At 38.3% G+C, this 26,460-nt stretch overlaps 1 protein-coding gene across 1 annotated transcript; it reads right to left on the bottom strand.

Annotated features, from left to right (window-relative positions):
- Positions 1 to 572: 572 nt before the first annotated feature.
- Positions 573 to 25,173, bottom strand: LOC128990860 (ADP-ribosylation factor-binding protein GGA1-like). Its single transcript, XM_054413487.1, has 15 exons — positions 25,036 to 25,173; positions 23,398 to 23,558; positions 19,611 to 19,658; positions 18,862 to 19,047; positions 18,002 to 18,172; positions 17,112 to 17,272; positions 16,336 to 16,394; positions 14,082 to 14,279; positions 13,345 to 13,518; positions 12,719 to 12,827; positions 10,263 to 10,387; positions 5,669 to 5,878; positions 4,668 to 4,831; positions 4,083 to 4,193; positions 573 to 2,677 (listed from the first exon to the last, which is right to left on the bottom strand). The coding sequence occupies exons 1-15, from the start codon at positions 25,070 to 25,072 to the stop codon at positions 2,579 to 2,581; spliced, it is 2,013 nt and encodes a 670-aa protein (XP_054269462.1). The 5' UTR covers positions 25,073 to 25,173; the 3' UTR covers positions 573 to 2,578.
- Between the last annotated feature and the right edge of the window lie 1,287 nt (positions 25,174 to 26,460).

Below are 26,460 nucleotides of genomic sequence, written 5' to 3'. Positions count from 1 at the left end.
CTAAAAATACTAATTTATCACAATGGTTTTTAATTAATTATGAATAAACAACAAAAATAATTAAAGGTAGAGGAATGTTTCACTTTTGCAATATGACAGTTAATAACATTCAATTTGGTCCTAAAAAAGTTACATGAAGTTTTTATGAAAACTCAAGCTTGTAGGTTAACATTTTATTCATGTTAAAGAAGGAATTTCCTCCTTGATTTGTTACAAAGCGAAAATTGGAGGATGAAATACTTAAGTTGGAAGTGGAGGTTTTTAAATCCAAAAAAGGAAAACAAATAAGAGGATGAAGTTACTTTGTAGGCTGTATAAGGAACTGCTCATGAGCTAAAGAACAAAAGCTGAGAAACAAAGATAGCTTGAGTGAATGGCTAGCAGCAATGGAAGCAAAAGTAATATATGTAATTTTGTAAATCTTGTGTGTACTTATTTAGAGAAAAAAATTCTGTAAATAGAAAATCTTTAAAACAATGTTCATTTTATATTCATTTAATATTATTATCCAAAAATTCAGTTAATCAAGAAATAATGAGGATATAAAAGAAGACACAATTATTAGTCTATGATGATTTCTTTCTAAGTACAGTATACAAGCATTAATACTTCAGTTTCATTGCAAGATTAAAACTAATTAGTCAATAAATAATACAAACACAACTTCAAGACCGGACATGATAAGACAAATTCTATCAGATCAATTAAATAAAGCTTAAAGCTCGTAAGATTGGGGTTTATGATTTTTTTTTAATTAAGTAACAAGAGATCACAACAAATTTGTTTAAGGTCAAAAACCTTACAAAACGTTAACATATCAGTTTTACATTTTCTCATAACAATTTATTACTAAAGTTACCTAGAAGTGATGCCTTAAAGCTGAACAAATTCATAAAATTAAGGTTGATCTAAAGGAAACAGTTAACTAACTACTGTAGCCTACTAAACTAAAAAAAACACAAGGTGGCACTGATCAGTACCAATGAATACACCTTAAGAAGCGCAATACATTTGTTAAAAATTCAGTCCGGGATTGAATTTTGGTTAGTTCCCGTGGCCACCGCTAGGTAGACTATCGCAAGCACGCGGTCAAGTCAGATGACTGAATGAGATTTAGTGAGACAAAGAATCGGTTTAGAAAGAGAGAGAGATATAGTAGCGTGTCCGCTGCACAAGCGATTCTAGCGGCGGCCCCACAAAGCTCATTTCGGCGACAAAATTCCAGTCTGACTATTCTCCATAAGCATTTCACTTCTTAAAGGGTTTGTATTCATTGTCAGTACACTACATAACTGTATGATAAAATAATTCACAACTAAAGTAAACATGAAACATTATCTTATAATGAACATTTAAACTCTCATAAACTTGCAAATACATCAACAAACTAGAACAAACAATATAACAACAATGGTATGGAATGGAATGACATGAGGACAACATGGTTGATTGCACAGTAAATACTTAAAACAATAAAACATTGAAAAGTTTGTTTACGAAAACATATAATTCTAAGACTGTAACTCTCTTTTAAAGAACCTACATGGAAGTTAGGAGATAATTTAATTCAAATAATTAACAAAAATTATAGTGGAAAACCAAACTATTTATAACCAATAACAACTTTCAAATTCAAGAAGTTATTCCAAATTCAACTCTTCAAAGAAACACAGCACCTAAACAAGATATGTTGTCACCTTAAGATATTTATTTTGAGTTTTCCGCTAACTGCAAATTTTAACTCTTAAGGCGCACAGTGTAAAATTAACATAAGAGAAGCATTTAGTTGACATCAGGGCACTTGAACATAATCAGACAGCCAAGGACGCTTCATATTTTATAATAGTATTAGAAATATAATTGCAGTTGACAAAGACAATGGTAGATAGACTGTTCACTCCAATCTTTCCGGCCAACAAAGTTTATTTTTCCTGAGCCTCTAAAATATCAAAATTTGAAGCAGCTTTGCCAAGGTAAACGAAACCAAATATTACATCCCCCTGAAAGAATCACAATGCTACAGTATTTTATTTTATGACTAATTATAGCACAATATGACAATTCATAAAAAATACATTAAAACAGCCTGTTGGAAAGTGAAGTACACACCAAAGAGGTCATCAATCTTAATTTTCAATGTGAGTTTTTATTTATAGTCCATAACTTCTAGCCTTTGCTATTCAATAAATATCTTATCAAATTATCTGTGAAATCACAGTATTTTGTAAGGTCCACCATTAATGACAAAGGACAGTATCGAATCGACACATTTACATAAGTGAAAAATATATTGGTTACTCTACCTTTTCATAAAAATTCAAGTCTTTTACATAATTTTGGCCAGCCAAACTTCCTTGTAATCATTATCTGTTTAATGTCTTGATAATTAGTTAATAGTTGTATACAAAAACAGTCAAATAAACATTAATAATGTTACATAAAAATAAATTGCAAATCCAATATATTTGTTTCAATGATTCTATAGTTAAGGTTTTTATACGAATAATTATACATTTTTACAGCAGTGATTCACAATGCATTTGCGGCAAACTATTTACAAACGAAGAAAATCTTAACCTCATGAGCTGGAGAGGGAGAATGATTCTATTTCTTTCATTTCCGTGACGGTTTCATCGTCCATGTTAAAGCTGACAACGACTCTCAGTAAAATTGGTTCCTGAAAAAAAAAAAATAGTGGTCACATTACATCAATAGAAATGACTGATAACTTTTTATTTTTCAGGACCTATAGAAGCCTCATTTATTGTGTTTTAGTTCATCTAACAAAAATCCCTTAATTCACCTAGTGTGGATAAAATTTTACAAAATCCTTGAAAGTTATATCCATTCAAACACAACCACTAAATGTATGGTTTTCAATGCAACTCCTAAAATAGCAGTGAGACACAATCTAATCCAAGCACTAATCATATCATTGAACTAAAAAATAAATGAGTTTCATTCATTGAGTGTATGGAATTCTATTGATATAAAATCTGGGGGATAAAAAAAGGGTTGTGTATAGCCAAATTGTTGAAGAGAGTAAACTATTAAAGCCAAGAGGGAGAAGAGTATTTTAGTTGTGTAGCTAGAATTAGAAATGGTTGGAGGCTTATTGTGAATGATGTCACAGTCCAAATCAGGCTGTTGCACCACCAAAACGAGAGTAGACTCTCCCTAATCCGGCACTGCGCCACTCCAGGTGTCTTTTGACAGGGGGAGTCTTCCGCGATCGTGTCAAAATTCTTATTATCTTCCGCGGCCATGTAGACATCATCATCCACTACAGCGGTCATTGTCGTCTTTTGCGATAGTAGAAAAGCATGACATCTCCCGCGGCCGTTTAGACATTATCATCACCTCCCGCGAACACAGAAACATCATTGTAGTCTTTTGTGATTGTGGCAAAATTATGAACAACTCCCCCACCTGTTTAGACATTATCGTTATATTCCAACGAATCTCCCGCGGCCGTGTAAACATCATCATCCACTCCCGCAGTCACGGAATCGTCATCGTTGTCTTGTGCCACTGCGGCAAAATCATGTACATCTTCCTTGGCCGTTAGATGACATTATCGTTGTATTCCACGATAGCGGCAAAATTCTGATCATCACCCGTGGACGTGTAGACGTTATCATTGTCTCCTACGATTACGGAAACGTCATCGTTGTCAGGCCCGATCGTGGCTCTTCAGAGACGTGTTTTAAGTGTTTTTATTGATAACATTCCAATAAACCGGCATTTTCACTAATCTAGCAGTATCACGGTCCTATATCTGCCGGATTACTGAGAGTCTACTGTATGTTATCTTTGGAATCAGTGATTGACTGATTATGACTGATTGTTTAGAATGAAAAGGGTAAGTTACAGAGAGGTAAGGTACAGAGGAAACATCCAATTGCGGGTATTACATTGACTTTCTGCAGGCGTTTTTCGTATAAGGATACTGATTCCCCATGAATTGAATCGTTTTTAGACCACCACTGAATCAAATCGCGATTTGATGCATAGAATCAAATCGGAATTTTGATGCATTTTCGATGCATCGCACACACCTACTCCAGGTCTACCATACTCACCCTCGTAGAGCTGGCTATCAACATAACCTGAGTGATGGCCGCTGGAGGTAGGAAGGGGTTGTGAGCTGGTAACTCAGTGCTGGACGGAGGCTGCAACTTCAACTTGCACCCCTACAAACATCAAACTACTGTGACAACTGGTCTCATGAACAATCTGTTAAGAGCTCCCATCAAAAGTAACTAAAGTAAATCTTTATCTGATATGAAAAAGTACTGGGATTAAAGAACCTACATTACCTCCATGAGCAAACATATTCTGTTTTGGGCCCTCTGAACCCCCAAAAAAGTGGTTTTTGAAGTAATGTCTCCGTGTAGATGTGTGCAGAGCAACAGACTACACCTGCAGTAGATTTCAGGAACACAAAAAAGGCTCAAACGATTTTAATTTGTAATTATTTAGTATGTCTTCTAACTATAACGAAATAGTACAACCCCAATGCTGTAAAAATAAAAAAAAGTAAAAACATCATTGACTTATCCTGGCATTTGATGAGTACAAAGAGCACGATATACGGACTAATTACTATGAGTTACCCAGAGTTCTTGGCCCAATAATAATCAGTACCACATAACTTCTGACAATACCTTGGGTACAATGGCTTGAAACAGGTAATCGGTGACTGGGAACTGACTGCTGCTAGTGGTGGTGACGACAAACACAGAGACGTCGGGCCGAGGACTGTCTCTGCCAAAGTGGATCTTGACGGAGATGCCTCGCTCTTCTACTACAGTCAGCGGAGGTAAACTGCCTACAACATCCACATAAAATACTGAAGTACTTTCATTGTTAGTTGACAGTGCAATAAAATAAAGAATATTATGCATGATTTTAAATAGCCACAAGCATTGACCGGAATTTTACTTTTACATATTGCCTTTAGTGTCAATAAATTCAATTTTAAATGCTTGAAAACTCACTTGTTGAGGTATCATTCATTCTGATGAATAGAGCATTTTACAACGAATTTTTAACTCCCATAGCTTTGTATAATAGCAAGTTTGGTTGAAGAAGTATTCAAGAAAAAGGAACATCAAACAAATTTCGAAATCTGATAAGATTATTCGTTTGAAAATTAATATATACCACGATATCAGTAATGTCTCCATGGTCATTACATAAGATAATTTCTTCCAACAAAACACATAGGCTTTGGTCACAACTAGTTTGAAAGTTCCCACAAAAAAAGGTATAAACTTTTAGGTTTGAAACACTGGACACTGTTCGGTATAGACCATTTAATACAATTAAAAACTACTAGCTTGAATTGGTTTTTTGACAACAAATTGAAATTTTTAATAATATAAGCTGAATTAGTCAGAAGAAGTTTCATGTTGGAAAATCACTGATAGAAAAATCTACTTTTGGGTGTTTGTTGAACTAGCATCTCAGACTACAGTGTGAAAGAGACAGGTCCAAGCACCAGCGTATCCACACAAATTTGAGGGTTTTTAACCACTTTACTTTAAAACTGTTAAACAGTTTCTTCCACCAAAAATGCCAATCTTGCCAAAAATAAGAACAGCTTACAGAATATTATCAACCAAATCATGCACAACTTAAATCTTGTCTTAATTTCAAAGCTCACCAGGTTTTATACTGTCCAAGGTAACATTTACGTCTCCCAAGGATCTAACGACAATCTGTTCCTTGGGTTGTTCTATAGTCTTGTTCTCTTCAGTCTTTTTAACAGGAGTCTGTTCAATCTCTAGCAGAGACTCTGGCTTAGAAGTGTCTAGAATACAAGCATCTCCGTTTAACTGAGGTGGCTCCGAGGTCAACAGGTCACTTGGGCCATCTGGTGAACAAAACAGGATTTATAAAGCTGTGGTTAAAGTTGAAAAAGCACCCCAAAGCAGAATGGTTCCTACGTGTCTGCAACGGCCTGTGAAAACCTCAAAATGTGTCCGCAAGCGCTAAAACTAAAAAGCTAAATAATGACTTATATACCGGTATATATATATATATATATTCACTCTTTAGGGCTACTAGTAATATAGTTAAATAAAATAAGTAAATTTCAATAACTTGTATAGCCTACTTTTAAAACAAAAAACTAAAAAACTATTAAGGGGTAGGCATAATCAGGTTATTTAAATTAACTTTTTTTTAAATACGTATATATATATACACATACCTTAACAAGTGTTAACAAGGTCTTCAGAAGTAAAACTTTAAATGTACTATAGTTTCTTTATATAAACACACTAGGGATGGACGGGATTGAAATTTTAGTTCGGGACGGGACGGGACGGGATTTTTATTTCCTTCCCGATTTTCGGGACGGGATGGGACAGGATTTTTTTCTGTGCATAAAAAAAAATACTGTATTGCAGTTACCAAAAAAGACATACGAAATCAATTTTTACCATTTGTGGCACTGATCTATAAAAACCAAAAAATGGGTAACAATTTACAGGTACCTGTAAAAACTTGTGACTCGCGGGTCACGGGGTGATCGTCTGTAGAACTCACGGTCACGGAGCGATCGTAGTCATGACTCGCGGTCACGGCGCGATCGTCGGTATGACTCCGCGGTCACGGTGCGATCGTCGTCATGACTCGCGGTCACGGCGCGATCGTCGGTATGACTCGCGGTCACGGCTCGATCGTCAGCATGACTCCGCCATCACGGCATGATCGTTAGTATGACTCCGCGGTCACGGCGCGATCGTCGGTAGGACTCTGCGGTCACGGCGCGATCGTCGGTAGGACTCCGCGGTCACGGGGTTATCGTCGGTATGACTCCACGGTCACGGCGCGATCGTCGGTATGACTCCGCGGTCACGGGGTTATCGTCGGTATGACTCCACGGTCACGTTGCGATCGTCGTCATGACTCGCGGTCACGGCGCGATCGTCGGTATGACTCGCGGTCACGGCTCGATCGTCAGCATGACTCCGCCATCACGGCATGATCGTCAGTATGACTCCGCGGTCACGGCGCGATCGTCGGTAGGACTCTGCGGTCACGGCGCGATCGTCGGTAGGACTCCGCGGTCACGGGGTTATCGTCGGTATGACTCCACGGTCACGGCGCGATCGTCGGTATGACTCCGCGGTCACGGGGTTATCGTCGGTTTGACTCCACGGTCACGGTGCGATCGTCGTCATGACTCGCGGTCACGGCGCGATCGTCGGTATGACTTCGCGGTCACGGCGCGATCGTCGTTATGACTCAGCGGTCACGGCGTGACTGTCGGTATGACTCCGCGGTCACAGCCCGATCGTAGTCATGACTCGCGGTCACAGCGCGATCGTCGGTAGGACTCCGCGGTCACGGGGTTATCGTCGGTATGACTCCACGGTCACGGTGCGATCGTCGTCATGACTCGCGGTCACGGCGCGATCGTCGGTATGACTCGCGGTCACGGCTCGATCGTCGGTATGACTCGTGGTCACAGCGTGATCGTCGGTAGGACTCTGCGGTCTCGGCGCGATCGTCGGTAGGACTCCGCGGTCACGGGGTTATCGTCGGTATGACTCCACGGTCACGGCGCGATCGTCGGTATGACTTCGCGGTCACGGGGTTATCGTCGGTTTGACTCCACGGTCACGGTGCGATCGTCGGTATGACTTCGCGGTCACGGCGCGATCGTCGTTATGACTCAGCGGTCACGGCGTGACTGTCGGTATGGCTCCGCGGTCACAGCCCGATCGTAGTCATGACTCGCGGTCACGGCGCGATCGTCGGTATGACTCCGCGGTCACGGGATTATCGTCGGTATGACTCCACGGTCACGGTGCGATCGTCGTCATGACTCGCGGTCACGGCGCGATCGTCGGTATGACTCGCGGTAACGGCTCGATCGTCGGTATGACTCGTGGTCACAGCGTGATCGTCGGTAGGACTTCGCGGTCACGGGGTTATCGTCGGTTTGACTCCACGGTCACGGTGCGATCGTCGTCATGACTCGCGGTCACGGCGCGATCGTCGGTATGACTTCGCGGTCACGGCGCGATCGTCGTTATGACTCAGCGGTCACGGCGTGACTGTCGGTATGACTCCGCGGTCACAGCCCGATCGTAGTCATGACTCGCGGTCACGGCGCGATCGTCGGTATGACTCCGCGGTCACGGGGTTATCGTCGGTATGACTCCACGGTCACGGTGCGATCGTCGTCATGACTCGCGGTCACGGCGCGATCGTCGGTATGACTCGCGGTCACGGCTCGATCGTCGGTATGACTCGTGGTCACAGCGTGATCGTCGGTAGGACTCTGCGGTCACGGCGCGATCGTCGGTAGGACTCCGCGGTCACGGGGTTATCGTCGGTATGACTCCACGGTCACGGCGCGATCGTCGGTATGACTCCGCGGTCACGGGGTTATCGTCGGTTTGACTCCACGGTCACGGTGCGATCGTCGTCATGACTCGCGGTCACGGCGCGATCGTCGGTATGACTTCGCGGTCACGGCGCGATCGTCGTTATGACTCAGCGGTCACGGCGTGACTGTCGGTATGACTCCGCGGTCACAGCCCGATCGTAGTCATGACTCGCGGTCACGGCGCGATCGTCGGTATGACTCCGCGGTCACGGGGTTATCGTCGGTATTTTTAGCATTGTTTTAGATAAATAACTATTTATATTTGCATGTAGAATTATTGTCTTTCTAAAAACCGTGTTCTTATTAACTTATTCTAAATTGTTTATTTATAACATAAGTGTTATTTATATGATTAAAACTGTTGCAATAGGAAATGTCTACTCACTGTTCTGTAAAGTGACAAAGAAGAAAAAAATGAACTGTTTGCTGCCAGAAAATGAAATGTATTACAGTAATAAAAATGTGTTTTTCATCCCACGCGTGCTTTGCATGGCACAAGGGATTATGTATTTAATTTAAAAATTGCATGAATAAAATTGTTTGAATTGAATTGAATTGAATTGAACTCCACGGTCACGGTGCGATCGTCGTCATGACTCGCGGTCACGGCGCGATCGTCGGTATGACTCGCGGTCACGGCTCGATCGTCGGTATGACTCGTGGTCACAGCGTGATCGTCGGTAGGACTTCGCGGTCACGGCTCGATCGTCAGCATGACTCCGCCATCACGGCATGATCGTCAGTATGACTCCGCGGTCACGGCGCGATCGTCGGTAGGACTCTGCGGTCACGGCGCGATCGTCGGTAGGACTCCGCGGTCACGGGGTTATCGTCGGTATGACTCCACGGTCACGGCGCGATCGTCAGTATGACTCCGCGGTCACGGGGTTATCGTCGGTATGACTCCACGGTCACGGTGCGATCGTCGTCATGACTCGCGGTCACGGCGCGATCGTCGGTATGACTCGCGGTCACGGCTCGATCGTCAGCATGACTCCGCCATCACGGCACGATCGTCAGTATGACTCCGCGGTCACGGCGCGATCGTCAGTATGACTCGCGGTCACGGCGCGATCGTCGGTAGGACTCCGCGGTTACGTCGTGATCGTCGGTATGACTCGCCATCATGGCATGATCGTCAGTATGACTCCGCGGTAACGGCGCGATCGTCGGTAGGACTCCGCGGTCACGGCGTGATCGTCGGTATGACTCGTGGTCACAGCGTGATCGTCGGTAGGACTTCGCGGTCACGGCGCGATCGTCGTTATGACTCCGCGGTCTCGGCGTGACTGTCGGTATGACTCCGCGGTCACAGCCCGATCGTCGTTATGACTCGCGGTCACGGTGCGATCGTCGGTCCAATAATCGCGGCCACGGCGCGATCGTCGTTATGAATCCGTAAATGTGTCCGCAGGCCCGCGTTTCTCGGCGTTTCGTGTTCGCGACAATGTCGCAGCGTCGCTCGTTGTTCTGCTTTGAGGAAAAAGCATAATAAAATACACGGTTCCGGGCATGCTTCGCAGTTCTTATTTTGCTTTGTAAAGAGAGGCCTTTCTATGACCAAAGTGAAAAACAATCTCTGCCTCGTACCTAGCATCTTAGGCCAAAAAGGGGGTAGCCATTGTTGAAAGATTGAGAGTGGCACTGGATAAAGCACATGGTGAGTAGGTAATTTACACACTGCAGAAACAAATAGGATTGCCCACCTTATAACAGTGAATGAAACTAAACCATTCCAGAGAGTTTTTAAAGGTAGAGCGTACTTTTTTTCCAGAAACTTGGAAAAACAAAATTAAGCAAACTAATAGCAATATCACTATCTTAAAGCTAGTAGAACTTGAAACTTGGGCTATACCAGAAAGTAAGTCAAACGCCACACTGTCTAGAAGGCCGGGTGTAGAGTGTATAGCGGGTGTGACGTGGAGGGGAGAGTTCTGTTGTGATAACGACAGCTCGTTCATAGACATCTTGGCGGGGGCACTGGAACAATGGAAAACTAACTGTAAGTATAAAACATCCAAACTCCCACAGCATTTCTATAATTTTTTTTAATAATTGTAATGATTACAAATTAAATAGCATCTATAAAATGTTCACAGGGTTAGTTTGACAATAAAAACCAATGTTGGAGCAACATCGAGCTTGTTTTTTACTGATGATTTACAGACTCCGTAGTGTTAGCCAATTGTAAGTCACTGTTCATTTTGACATGAATAGGCTACTTACTTTTGTAAATGCAAGTGTGTACATTAAAATAAAATAAATTTTGTCAGGAATAATATACAGATGTATTCTTTCATGTCATAAACCAAGGTTCAGATTAACCAAATCAATAAGTTATCATGACTTTTTACGTGTAAAACGTTTTTATAAGTCACTACTTAAAAAAAAAAATAACCTGAAATAAATTTTTCAGTAAGCTAATCTTTATATATCTTCAAGTGAGTCCATTTTATGGGTTAGATGAGATGTTTATTATTTAAATGTTCGCACAAATTCACTAGGCCTAGCCTAATGTTAAATATTATTTTTTATGTGTGGTAAATTTATCGCAAATCGTAATCCAGGTCATCTTGAAACTGTTTAATGTGACAGTCTTTTTAGCGAATTTCCCTATAGGGAAGTATTTAGCGAATTTCCCTATAGGGAAGTATTTAGCGAATTTCCCTATAGGGAAGTATTTAGCGAATTTCCCTATAGGGAAGTATTTAGCGAATTTCCCTATAGGGAAGTAGCTATTTAGCGAATTTCCCTATAGGGAAGTAGCTATTACCGTAGGTGGCATGGTAAGACCTAGACCCGGGACCGATTTACTTTTTCATTTTGATGTCCCCAGAGGCCAAAAACACCATTCGTTCAAATTTTTATATATGTATATATATATAGACTTATATATATATATATATATATATATACGTCCGTGAACGCGATAACTTGAGTAATTTTTGTCCGATTTTGATGAAATTTGGTTTAAAGGTGTAAAGTGGGATAAACTTGAATGAGTTCGCGAACCAGCACGATCGGACCATGGGAACGGGGCTTTACGGGGGGTTTTATGGGGTAAACTCCGGAAAACTCGGAAAACTCCTGTAAACACACTATTATTTTCAAGTGTGGGGAGGAACTTCAACAAAAAATATGAATCGAATTCTTGTCCTTCAAAAGAAAGCCATAAGAGCCCTCGCCAACCTTGTCCCACCACAGACTTGCAGACTAGCATTCGCAAACCTAGGAATCCTCACAGTGGTGTCTCTCTACATACTTGAATCTATAAAGTATGTGAATGAAATAAACCCCCCAAGAAACCAAGACCTGCACCACTACAACACCCGTCATGGCTCCAAATTTGCACTACCTGTTCACCGAACAACTCTTTGGGAGAAAAAACCTTCCTACACCGGCTGCAAGCTGAGGAACCATCTACCTGACTACCTGAGAGACCTGACTGGCAACAAGCTACACCAGGAGTTGAAGAAGTGGCTAATCGCAAGACCCTTCTACTCAATAAAGGAATTTTATGAAAATTAACATGTACAATTCACTATTGTATTGACACTATTGTAATTCTTGACGAATTAACAATAAAGAATATTGTATTGTATTGTATTGTATTGTATTGTAAAAATTGGTTTTTCTCACTTTTGACCCTCAAAACACAAAATTTCCCGATTTCTCTTCAGACCTTTTTAAAGAGCTGAAAAAAACAAATAATTTAGTATATAAAAGTATTCTTGTTCGATTATTAGTATCGGAGAAAATTAAAAAAATTGTAAATTTAAAATTCCCATGTTATTCTTATGAAGAATATTGTCAAATGTTGTAGTTTGCTTGTTTATGAATATATTTTGATCAAACTTGGCAAATTTATTTATTTTGTACTAAGCTATCAATATTTTACTCAAAAACACACTTTATTAGTTTCCTTGTAGCAGCAAACCTAGGTACTCGTTAAACTTAATGTTATTAAAATATATTTAACTGAAAACCAATTCAGACAAATGGAAATTCGCTTAGTCGGCAGGTTTGCTGCGGCGGGGGTATTTATTATCAAAGAGAGTGGAGGCATCTTAGTTTAAACCTTGCATTTGCCGTCCACATAGGCTACGGATCTGTGTGTGGAACATATTCAGTAAAGCAAGGGGTGAGCCGGTGCAGTACAAAGGTGAACTGAACTGATAAAAAGTAGTGGCAGGTACAAGGGTCCGAATCGATGAAATTGCTGCCTTGGGCCCAAAGTCCGTGGCACTACCAACTTATAGCAAATTTGTAAAATATTCTGAATTACTTAAAAAGTGTTATTTGTTAACTTACCGAGGCGGAGGCTGTGTAACAGTTGGTAAACTCTGCCTCAATAAGCTCTCACTAAGAGCGTCCAACTCCTCAAGGCCTGTCTTCCTCTCCATCGGCTTATCTGGTATTTCTGGAACAGATCAAATAATCATTGTATTATGATCTTTAATCTCGACAGTTCACATTCTAGGCTAAATGTTAAGATTTCAGATTTTTAAATATATTATAGTAGTCTTGATCATCCAACTACGATTATGTGAGATCCCATTTTATCTGACCTGTATTCCTGCAGATGATCGAGTACTGTGACATTGGTGCTAGTACAGACTGACAACTTTTTCTATTTCTGTCTGTACTCAGAAGACACTTGCCCCGCTTTAGGCTCCTACACTGAGTATATTAGCTTGATGCGTAGCACACAGTTTATCGACTTCTCATACTCCAACTTCCTCATCCTTCACGTCTCTTATTGCTATGTCATTATTTTTGCCATTGGTCATCACCCTGACAAAAACATCTTTAGAGCAACGGACAAAATGTCCAAAATGTAGCATATCTATAAAAATGTAATCTTTCAGGATAAATTCCAGAATTTTTTTATAATTCCTGTATTTTCAGGTTTTTCCTGAACAACCCTGCGCTATTACCTGGTTTTAGTGGTGTGTGAGTAGCGATTAACGAAGAAGACACAGGTTGAGCGACGGAGCTGAAGATGTCTCCAAGAGTGGACAGATCTCCGAGAGGTTGAGGTGGAGGAGGGGGAGCCACAGCAGACGACAACAGCTGTACACTGTCCGTACTAGTCATTGGAACATCTAAATCTGCAGGCAGAAGCCAAAACTCAATACTGTAATTTGTTGCAAAATCTATGTTACTTACTTAAAAACAATTGTACACATAGAGCTTTTAACCAAGCAAAAATGACTAATTCATTGATTTAATGCATATTTTGACTATTTTTTGCCAGGATATGGTATCACAAGTACTTACCTCCACCATCTTTGCTAGGTATATCTACTCACTACTGTTCAATCCCAATGGTCCATCTCACCACTGGTCTGCAGACCAGACTTTTAAACGTCAAGTAGTGTCAGGTAAAACATTTTGGTTATCGGAACCTCCTCCTAAGTCTTGGCAAAATCTTGAGCAACTACTAAGGTCACGGAAAAACCTTAAAAAAATTTTGGTAAAATCGTAAATTTGATTATCACACATCTTTGCAGACGCTTTCTGCAATCCCAAAAATAAGAGCTCAACTCAAAACTAACCCCTTGCACTCCTCTAATAATCTACATATATGACCTCACGCTAGGTTTGAACCAGTCCCTCTGGCCGACGCTAGGCCTGACATAACCCGCAGATCCCTTATCACTACAGTACTGACCTAAAGTGTTGATCTGATCACAAAGCAGGTTGACAGTGTCGTGTGGCTGAGCAGGTTGTGTAGGTTGTACAGGCTGAATAGGAGAGCTCAGGTCCAGTAGACTACCCTTGACCCCTCCTGCTGACCCTCCCTGTACTATCACGGCAGAGTGCTTGTCGATCACCTCCCCCAGCTCATCGTTGGCAGCGAGCACCTCATCTGAGAGAAACAGAGTGTTGATGAATATATAAGTAGAAACACCCTTTAATTACTTTTGGTGGTAAAAGCACTTGGCGAGAGTACATTAAGGAACACAACTAACTATAGTCTCCATTAACAAAATGTAGGCAGTAAGACGGGAAGTTCCCTTACAACTTTTTCTTCTCTTAATCTATGTTGTGTGCGGTATATAGCACAAGAAAAGGGGCTACTGTATGGAGTTAATAGGATATGAAATGTTCGCAACACAATTAATTTGCAAGCCAAAAAACGTAAGGGTGAAAAATGTAAGATTAATAATTTGTGAACTCTTTGTGTGCTATCAACTGCCTGACATTTTTTTCTTGAGTAAGTCAGCTTATAGACGGGGTAAGTAGAGACGGTACATTCACCGCATACATTTACATTGTCTGTAAGGGTAGGATAATTTCTTTGGTAAGTAAGGGCAACTGGCAAGGACTTGCTGTCAACAACTTGCCGTCTCTATCTACTTTCCCAGTTTTAAGCCACTCGAGTTAGTTGTGTCCATTCCATCCCATAATTTCTTTCATCACGTTAATTGAATTAAGTGTTTCACCGCTACACCAGCTTGTCGGAAAAATTTTTGCAAAATAATTTTACAACTGTTAACCAAAATTTTTAACCACCAAAAAGTATGAAACAACTAGCAGAGTACCCGTCCTTCGTACGGGGTTGGCATATAAGTTTAAAATGCTTATTGCAGTTATACTCAAACTTTGCGTTTGCAATGGGGGAGGACAAAGTTTGATCAAATTTGCTCCTATAAATTGACGGTATACTAATGATATTACACATCTACCATAGCCATAATGTTCAACCACTTCACCTAAACAATTAAGAAAAAAATTATTACGAATTCACAAAAAATCACAAATTATTCATGACATTAAAGACATAAACATAACTGTAAACAATCCTACTTTGACAGTTCTCATTGCGTATCACAGTTTTTTGTTAATGCTTAGTTCAAATTAGCTGTTTACATAAATGCAAAAAAATATTATAGTGCTGCACCCTGTAGGCAAATCTTATAACTTTTTATAATTTGTATATCATAGAACCAACTTTATTAGTTGAAACAGCTGACTAAATTCTTTAATTCCTTTAAATGTGAATACAGTACTCATAAGGTTAACATGGGAAACTACAGAGCCACTGGGGCGGAGCCCGAAGGGATTTTTGAGATAAGAATATGCCTATTTGTTAATCGGGAACGTGAGGCATCATCATGCCAAATTTCAGCCCGATCCGTCCAGTAGTTTATGCATGATTGAACTTCAAACAAACAAACTTTCACATTTATAATATTAGTAAGATTTAAAACAATAAAGTGTATATCGGTGTACCATCTTTATTTACATTTTTAATTAGCCTACCCCAGTTTTGGTGTAGAATTTTTAAGCTTTAGTCAAGATTATAGTTCTATTCAAGCCAAAGAATGAAAACTCCTTTACCCAAGCTCAAGAATGACTTTCAAAGTGGGGCCTCCCACAATAGGGATTCCTAGACTAAAAGACCTAATTGTGGAAAGAGAACCTCTTTCAAAGATACTAAAGCGCCTTTTATTCTCAAAACCTTGTGTATCAAGAAGGATGTAACTTCCTACAAACTACCTCCATTGGCAATGGAGATAGTTTGTAGGATAAAAATCCAGTAATGGTATTAGCCATAGCCTCCTCTGATACAAGACGGTGGAATTGGTGTGTGGCAATGTCGGATTGGCATGTCAATTGCCATGGTAACAATAGAAATAACAAAAATCTCAAAAAAGCAAACATAAACATTGCCTATGCCGTCCGTTATAAATTAGTAAAACAGCTGTTTCGGTTTGAAGGGACAGCAGTGTTACTACTATTGTCTCGCCGTCGCCTTGTATTAGAGGAGGCTATGAATTAGCGTATATAAATAAACCAACAGATTAATCTGGAAAAACATATAGTACATTCCGAGAAGCACCAAACACAACCAATCAAATAAAACCTTTGAACAAAGCCGAATTCTAATCTGCAAAAATAAGAAAGTAAACAATACTCACTGAATAGCCTTTCATCATTGTGGACTTCAGACAACAGCTTCTGCACATTTGGTCGGTACCTGAAAAATTTAAATTAATAGGTAAATATTGACTTTTAGGTTTTAGTAAATTTTAGTGCCTGTGTAGTGATAATTAATCTTGTCTTACATCTTACATCTTACCTACAAATCTACAAACATCTGAACACGTTATTAATCACTAGCTCATTAACAGTTTCTTTACACTACCAATGGTTCATCTTGCACAAGCCTGGCACTGATAAGGAAATACAACCTTCCTTTCTGACTGTCACAGGTTCATGAAAAACACATATGATATCAATGTTTATCATTTACTGTAGCTTGTGTATTTTGTTACAAGTCCACTTCATCAGTTGGATTTCAACCTATTTTTCTGTGTTTTATTCAACATCACTGATATGTAAAAAAGGTTTTTTTTTAGATTTATTTACAGCTGGTCTAACTGTGGTCTAGTAACTATTTAGGTCAGTCAACATTATATTAAAGTTAATTTTTTATTTTTATAGACCTAGCCTAATGATAACTGGTCGCCTATCTGCATCTCCCAGGATCAATCCAAATAAACCGAATATTCTATCTTACAGACATTGATAGAATTATTCAGGAAAGAAATTAAATGAAGTACCGTACTACTTTATTGTCACAAAACATTTCACAAATTCAGCGTAGTTTAAAATTCTTGGTAGTAATCAAATTTATCATTAAACCCAAACCGAACTGTTCATAACTTTAAAATAGAATGTTAAACAAATCTACCTGAGACAACTGGAGTGGAGTTCATTGATGAGCTCGAGATCTTGCGGCGAACTGACCTCTCGGCTGTACGAGTCGAGCATCTCGCTGAGCAGCCGAGCATTGTTGTGAGCCGCCTCCAGCTCACTCAAGTGCCGGCTTTTCATCTCCACTCTTCGCTCATCCTACAAATAAATAAATAAATATAGGGGTTGTCGGGGTGTCCCATAATAGTCCCCCCGGGTTAATTTTTTAACGGCTGCATATATTCAAACATGCTTCGATACAGGTTACTAGGGTAATGTAGGCCTAAAGTACTTTTTGGTGGTATTTTGAAATTGATCACTACCCCCAAATAGGGGTTGCTGGGGGTAACTTAAAATTGTTAATAAGCAACCCATATCTAGTAGCCCATCTTTTTGAAGAGCTTTAAAAAAGGAAATAGGCCTAAATTACTCAAATTTTAATTTGATACGACAAATAAAAAAAAAGTTTTGGCAAGAAATGTTAGACGTTAATTTAATTGGAACTTTATTTTCCATCACTTTTATTTTTTCATGGCTTTAAATTTTCAAATAACTTTTAGTACACGAGACCACGTTTAACATAATTTTGGGTTGCTGAAGGGGTTTTGATTTTTTTTAATACCACCCGAACCCCTGTAAAACCCAAATTGCAAAATCTACTCTAAATAAGATAGAAGCATTCAGTCGACAACAGGTTGCACTCTAAACATTACCAACATGAAACACACACAATAATAGGCTTGAGATTTTACAATAGAATGAGAAGTCTACTTACGCCAATCAAAGTCAATGGTAACAGTAATATAAAGTAAAGTTAGCTATTACACATATTTATTGACACCATGCTGTACTCATGCACTTAAAATAACAAATGCTTTGATATATTACCTCTTTAACCATGGTTTTGATAAGTCGATTGGCCGCCTGTAGATCGTCTGGGTTCTTACTCTGCAGGAGTTTCTGCAGCAGTCGGGACTTCTCCATGTCCTGAAAGATTGAGTCCTGGTGTCGTGGCGGAGGGGGAGGTTGTACGTCTGGCACTGGCCTTAGTGGCTCTTCCTACCAATCAGAATGCAATAGCAATAATATATTCTCATTTCACATGCTAAATTGTTGACAGTTAGTTATTGTTACATATATAACATCATATAGTACAGTAAAGTCTATCGTTGAAGATCATGTAATGTAGTTCGTGTCCATTTAGGTAACGTATATGGCAAGACGTAGATTCAGCCAATCACAGACCCGTTCTCGGATCATCTCATTTGCCACATGCTTTATTAGGTACTCACATTCAAGATGCCTCCAAGGCCTAAGATGTGTGATCACAGTGTTTCATTAATTGAACTCTATTAATTTACCGACTAAGTTATTAAAATATCTCACGCTGACAACGAGTTATTGTGCAGTAAAATTTGCAATAATAAAAAGAAAAATCTACTTGATTCCAATTAAATATAAGGTTGAAATAATGTGTGTGAAAATAATTCTGATCACGTAAGGCAAAGCCTGTTAGTAGTTGATGTTCATTGGTTTATAGTTACAAAATTACAAAGGACATTAAAAACTGAAATAAAAACAACAAATGACAATAAACACATGGGCACAAAATTAAAAATAATTTAAAATATGCCTATCAAAAAAGTTAACACAAACCAGAAAGAGATAATTGTATATATCTTTAAGTTACATATATATTTTTTTTAAATATAAATATATGACTAATAATCAATGCCTGTAATTTGTACCTTGACCACTCCTTGTTTCTTGAGCATCTCGTACGCCTCCTTGATCTTCTGTTCCCTCGGGTACATGACGGTCCAAGCTTGCATCAGCTCCAACACACGGCGCTTGACAGGGTCAGGCGTGTGTGCGCCTGCGTACTTGGGCGACACAAGTTTGATCAACTCATTGAGAAACCGAAATTTGCCAACCTGTCAAACAGACATTGAGTTTTGAAAAAAAATGCCTGTAGAATAATATTGCGCTGAATTTATTCTATTAAATACAATTATTCTTTATCATTGATTCATTCCGGTATGTTTTTTTTGTGATGGCATTATAATTGTTAATCTTGTTTTGTTGGTTACAGATCACATAAATAAAATTATACACAATTTCCTAAAAAATGTGGAGGTATATTTCAAGTTTACATCAAAACTCATCTTCAGCATCTAGTAACAATAGAGGCTGAAGATGAGTTTTGATGTAAACTTGAAATATGCCTCCACATTTTTTTAGGAAATTGTGTATAATTTTATTTATGTGATGAGTAACCAACAAAACAAGATTAACAATCTTTATCATTGGTTCTAAAAACTCATGATTGTAAAAAATATATACTTTCTGCATGTTTCTTGCATGTTAAGTTGTATGTTAGTCGTTAAGATTGTTTGGTATGGTAACTAAGCTATCTTAGAAAAAATATATAGCAAATGAAATAACCTAAATTAATGTAGTTGACAAAAAAGAAAACGTGAAAACTAATAAAACTAACCTCAGCATGAAAATTCCCACCACACCTCTTCATGCACATGTCCAGCACCTAAAAATAGTTCATTTTAAATTGTTGTGTAATAAGGTGAAAACAATTTTATAAATTGTAGAGACTATATTTACGTAATAGAAAATTTACATTCCACAAATAAATATACAAGCAGCTTAAATTGCTTAAACTAGAATTCCCAACTTTTATAAAGCCAATGGTAAACCAATAAGCAACCAATTATTTTTTTTTTAATCTATTAGGGGTTAGGGATGATAATTTTATTAAAAGCTTTCTGACCAAATGTTCAACTCAGCTGTTTAAGCTAGTAATAGTCAATGGAAAATTTTCTTTGTGAGGAATTTTATCAGAGAAGAGTTACTAAAAAGATGATTATAGCTTAGTGAATAAATATTTCAATCAATAGTTCATGAAGTTGGTGGAAATTGTAATAAAAATACTCAATATAAAATAACAGGAAGTTCATTTATCACTGTTGATTAATTCTGCCGCATGAATCACTTCAGATACTGGTGGTGAAGTTTTTAGCAAATTTACCATATAGGGAATCTATATAATTAATACGCCACATGAAACTTTGTCGGTTTAACTCCTCCACCATTTCTTAACCGATTTTATCCATTGACGTCTCATTGGAAAGAGCGTGCCGCGTAGATTTGCAAACTGGCCTTACATTTTTGAAAAAGTCCCTTGGGCTCTGCCCCAGTGGCTTTGAAAGTTCCCATGTTATCCTTATGAAGAACATAATTGTTTACATTTTGATCAGCTGTATAATTTAATTGCTGTTATTTACTTTTCAATTCAATGAAACGCATTGTTGAGTACATTTATTTACTATTTGAGTTTGTGTAAACATAACCCCAAAGACGGATCGTGTAAGTATGGTTGTATCTTAAATTTGTGTATTTGTCGTTGTTTTGTGTCGCTATGACGGATCGTGTTAGCATGATTGTAACTCAAAATTTGTGCATTTATTGTTGTTTTGTGTAGCTATAATTTGTTTATTTGTTGTTTTTTCTTTTAAATGCGCGACGACAACAAAACATAGACAGGAGGCGTAATCATGATAACAACCGCAGCTACAGAACAGTGGCGCGCAATAGGCTTAACTCATCACAGTCATCATTACCTGACCCTGGACAATCTCAACTTTTAGGTTACAAATGCGCCCTAACAATACCCCAAAATGACTTTTCGTTCTCAATTGGCCCTCTATCAATGACCTGTGTTGTCTGTACAGCGAGGAATTTTGAGAAGGAGAAAACCGGCCGGAATGCTTTAGGTTTATCAATAACGAAGATAAACATGGTCTGAGTTACACACCGGTAATCTTTGAGTTTACTCTTTTATACTCATTGTAAATTTTTTAGGGTATTAGTTTTGAAATAACTCCTGTAACACTTTGCAATTGCTCAAATTCAAGCAACATGTCCACTAGTTAGCTATTAATACTTTATACTTTTTTTAAATACTTTTCAATGAAATGGCGACCATACAAAGTAGGTGTTTTAAGCCAAGTGTGAATGGAGATGAGTGTAGGATGAGTTGCGCGATTACATAAGTGATTGATAATTGATTACCATAAGTGTCATGGTAAGACCTGGACCTGGTCACTTTTTCATTTTCATGTTTCCAGAGGCCAAAAACACCATCCGTTCTAATTCATTTATAGGCCTAGGCTATTTATGAATATGTGTCCCAAAGCATAATAACTCAAGTAGGCCTAAGGCTCGTCACACCATGCGTCCGGTCCGGTTTATTCTGATCCGGTGTTTTTCACCGCATCCGGCAAATTTCCACACACTGCATCAGGCGTTCCAGTTCAGGCGACCAGTTTATGCGAGGACAGCGGTACTGTGAGTGTGTTTAACCAATAAGAAATTATATAGTTTTAACAAAATTCGGAAGAGAAGGGCGTCGACGACAGAAGAGGTTGTGGGTGCACAGTATAAACGCGAGTAGAATAAATTAGGGAGAATTTCATACCTTGTTCCCATGTTTGATTGAGGACAGCAAAATTTTTTTTCAGTATTTCCGGATAGTTTCAAGAAATTTATGGAACTTCATTTTGTAACCAAATGTACAGCGTAAACAATCACCACAAAACCACGTCTGCTGCTACTGTCACTGTCACGTGGTGAGTAAAAGTCATCTGCGCATGCGCAAGCTCTCCGGCGCCGGAAGCCTATCGCTTCTCATCCGAAATAATTTTACCGGACGGCTTTTTAATTAATGGTTTTTGAATTTACCTGATCCGGCATGCCTGATCCGATTTTACTGGACCGGACGCAGTGTGTGACAAGCCTAATACTGATCTGGTTATGATGAAATTTGGTGCTAACAAGTAAGCCTATGTTATTTGACTTTCACTTCAAACGAGATTGCGAAGTTGCATAATCTGTCTATGAATAAGTTTTCTATTCTTTTGCCGTCAATACATAGTTTTTCTAAATTTCTCTTGAACCATTTTTCAGAGCTAAAAAATCAAATAATTTATTATTTTGAAGTTTTTTTTTGTACAGTTGATAGTTAGGCCTCCAGGGAAAAATCAAAATATATTTATTTTAAAATTCCCATGTTATTCTTAAGGAGAATTAAGTTAACTGTTGTAGTTTACTTGTTTATGGATAGATTTTGATCAAATTTGGCAAATTGGTTTATTTTATTCTAAGCTATTAATTTCACTAACACACCTTTAATGTAGTAGCAAACCAGGAGTAGGCCTACTTGATAAATATGATGTAATTTAAAATAGGGAATGCACCTATCTGTATATTTAAGGAAACACCGTGTGACTTATTTCAGTGAAAATCCAATTAGGATGGAGTGGGGATACTTTTCCCCTTGAGAAAAAGGTTAGATCTTAGGGTACAGCAGCAACTCTTGTCTTTATTTCGCCAGGTTTATGCTTTCTATGAAGCCAAGAAACCATTGGTGAATGGCTATTTTTGAAATTTTCATTGTATTGGTCTTGGTTTTATTTTTTAAATACAATGGATTAAACTATTCATTTACAAAATTACGAGTGCAGTAGCTTCCCACTTTGGATTAAAAAAATGATTTATACAACAGATGGTTCAGATGTCCGAGGGACTCAAGCAAACATTAAAGTCGCTTGACCATAACGCACATACACAGAAAAGTTACAGCCTACAATTGGGTTATTATTGCTCAAATTTGACAACTATTCAATTAGGCCTAGCTAACTCTTTAAACCAGAAAATTGAGGAAGATCTTATGTTTGTGGCGAATAGTAAAGCCCTCATTAACTGGCAAATTTGTAAAGGCCTACCCTGAAGTTCTCGGGTTTGGGGATTATCCAGAACATTGAATTTTTAAAGGGTTTTTATAAATAAATACATAGCAGACTAATTGTTAACCAACATATAAGTTTATTACTTAGGCCACATGAGTATGTTAACATATTGAGTACGCCTAAACAATCTTTAAAGAAATGTGGAATATTCAACAATTAAAACTTGAAAAGTCAAACACAATAGTAAGACAAAGCCAGCTGGTAAGTGCCCTGTCAGCTGTTGACTGTCGAGTAACAAGGACTGTCAGGTTACCGGGAGTCGAGTTAGTGAGGTTTTACCGTATTCATAATTCAATAAAAATTAATTTTAATTTTTTGTATTTATTTGTTGTTGTTTTTAAGTGGAGTTGCACCTGGATATCAAAATTGAAAAGAATGTCAAAAAATTATAAAAAATATGTGGATTTTAAATCCATAGGTAAGCTAACTAGCTCCTGATAATCGAGTAAAAGGACTACTTACATGGAGAGCTTGAAGTGCTTCCCATTCATGTAGAGAGTGAACTTTGGCTGTGATAAACCTAGTGGCAGTTTGAGCGCATTCTGGCTCTTTATTAACGAGGCCACAGAAAGCATCAATAGCTGCTGTGTCCAAACATTGATTTTGGTTGCATGTAGCTCGCTCTAAAAAAAACAAGCTTTTATTAAGACGACTATGCTTAAGGAGTACAGACGGTATATTTTATGCACACTAAAGGTTGTGATCACTAAATGGTGAAACTGCAGGGTAGTCATTAGGTAAGTAACAAAAATTTACAAAAAATCATTAACTAGATCATGATGAAGATTTTAAAAATCACTCTCTTTTTCAAGATGAGGATGTAACGTGATGATTTAGACTTCAAAAAATAATGATGGGTTGGATGTTGCCTTCAGTAGCTTTGATACTGACTTTGACTAGTGTGTAGAACCACTTAAAAGTACAATAATAATTGACAGAGCTGCTGGATCTAATTTTAAACCATAAAAATACCACGGAGTTTCTTATAAAACAAACTGGAGATCTTTTAATAGTTAGGCAAGCAATAAAACAATCACATATTTACATTATCGCTAACATGTCAATGTAGTTTTTTTTTGTTTTTTTTTTATTTGAATGATTTCACCTTTACAATTTTGAAAACTTGTTTTCTTTTCCTACTAACTTAGACCTATAACTTAGGCTTGTACGCTGTTTTTCTTTGTTCAACATTGTAAGTAACTTATACAACTTTTATATTAGGCTACCTTTATTTTAGGATTAAGTTACTGGGCCATAAGTTACATTTAAATGCTTTCCAGAGACCCACTTGCACTTAAAGATGAATGTAAATGCAAGGTGAGTGTAAAGTCATAGACTATTGGACTACCATACTTAAGTTGTATTAATAGTCTTAAGTAGAATGAAACGACTTGTGACTGTGTGGCTTTGCTACAGACTTATGACCACCCTTTTCTTTGGGAAGGCTTTATTCATCAGCCGAATGATTAAGAACAGACCCAGCATCTCTTAAACTGTCAAAACGTTAGGGTTAAGGCCTACGAGCATTTATTTTTTCTCATTACTAGGCAAGCATTAAAATTGCTGACTGAAACTGAATATTAACTTAGCTAGAGGAACTTATTGCTTCATCTAAACCTACTATAATATAACATAAAAATATATAACACATGGCCAAGCTGATAATATTAATAAGTTTACAGGATTGAGATCAGGTCTCCGCACAGGGTCTTCCTAACTTAAGTTACCGCGTGAGCGCAGTAGTATGTGATGGCAGGGGGAAAAGGAGAGCGGAAGGGGACTTAGCTATAGACACCAGAGACTGCAAATAAAGACACCACTTTAGTGTACCATTGAATGTATCCTCTGTTTCTTATCTGTGGTAGGCTATAGGCCTAGCCTAGTATAGAGATTGTAGGCCTATTGATAAAATTGAATAAAATATACTCCCAACACGATTTATAAAAATCATGAGGTGGGTTTGTCCTTCTATATCATGTTTGTTTTTAACTTGAGCTGCTTTTACTTAGTTGCACTGCTAATAGTAACATAAAAATAAATATGTTAAATTTAAAACCCCCTTCAACCAAATTCCATTTTCAATAAATATATTGTACTTACGAATTAGCGCTTCAAGGCTGGTCGTTACAATATCCATCTTTATATTTAAAATTCGCTTTCTTGTAAAACAGCTAAGCCATACTTTGAGAAAATATTATACTTTTCTAATAAAAAATAAAACACGACAAATATGACAGGACACTGCACTGACACTCGCATACTGCGGTGACACTGACAGTGCCTACTCGATCGGATCATGAGGAGATACGTTTCTTGTAGTCTGCTTTGTAAAAGCGGGGTCTGACTTAGGGGAGGTACGAATGAGCCATTTAGTTCCAAATTCCTCCGTGAACAGCGCTGTAGTAGAGAGCACTTTGGCAATGAAGGTTTACTAATCGCAAAAATAGTTCTGTTCATAAAATAAAATTATAAATGTCTCAATTCAATTTTATTATTTTTTAATTGTAAAATTAAACTATCATAACCTAACCGAACTAACCAAACTTGCTGATAAAGAAATAATATAACAAAAGTTTAGTAATCGGAAAAATAATTCTGTTTATTAAATAAAACTAGAATTTGCTCAAATAAAATGTTATAATGACTTATTAATAAAATTAAACTGTAATAACCGAACCAAACCAACCAAACTTGCTGATAATAAAAAAATCTTGGACAAAAAGTAAATGCTACCAGCAGGATTCGAACCCGGGACCTTCAGTATATCAGCCCAGCACGCTAACCATAAGACCACCGAGGCCGATGGCTACCGATCGTTTTGTTATGGTAATGGCGTTCCCTCAGCTAATAAGAAGCCCACAGCTGTCATCGTAGCCTCTTCTATACCTCCCCTGAGTAAATACCGTAAAAGCGGTGATTCCATGGAGTTTTAATACAACTTCTGATAAGTCATGTTATTTATAATCAATGGAGGTTTCGTAGTGATGTCGTTAACATAAAATCATACTTGCAAACTAGTCACTGAACTGTTAAATACTTTTTATCGTGGTTTATTTTCAAATGATATTCAATATCCATAGTCTATACCTGTTTTGACTCCAATAATGAGCTAAATAAAATGTTTAGGGTTAAATGTAAAGGAAATTAAATAAATAACTTAAATAACCCGCGGGCTTTGCCCCTTTTAACTTCTTAATTTTCAAGATTATCTCGTTCGCATGGCTCAATCACGTCCTGGTTGAAGTTCGCTCGACAGATTGTAATGAAACTTTTTAGGCATTATTAAGCATTATTCAAGCAAGGATGGTTTGTGTGAAGTTTGGTGCAGATCTGGCAAAAGGGCTCTGCCCCAGTGGCTCTGGAGTTTCCCATGTTAGAATTAAGAATCAACATTAACCTTATGAGTACTCATATTTAAATGGAATTAAAAGAATCTTAACAGCTGGTTCAACTAAACAATTAGCTTCTGTGATGTTCAATAACACTATTATTTTTTAACTAGCTGTACCCACGGGCTTTGCCCCG

This window comes from Macrosteles quadrilineatus, unplaced genomic scaffold (genome assembly GCF_028750875.1).
Source record: "Macrosteles quadrilineatus isolate MER2022 unplaced genomic scaffold, UCM_ALF_1.0 Scaffold_1__1_contigs__length_201487025, whole genome shotgun sequence".
Taxonomy (NCBI): domain Eukaryota; kingdom Metazoa; phylum Arthropoda; class Insecta; order Hemiptera; family Cicadellidae; genus Macrosteles; species Macrosteles quadrilineatus.
This window is presented reverse-complemented; position numbering and strand designations above follow the sequence as displayed.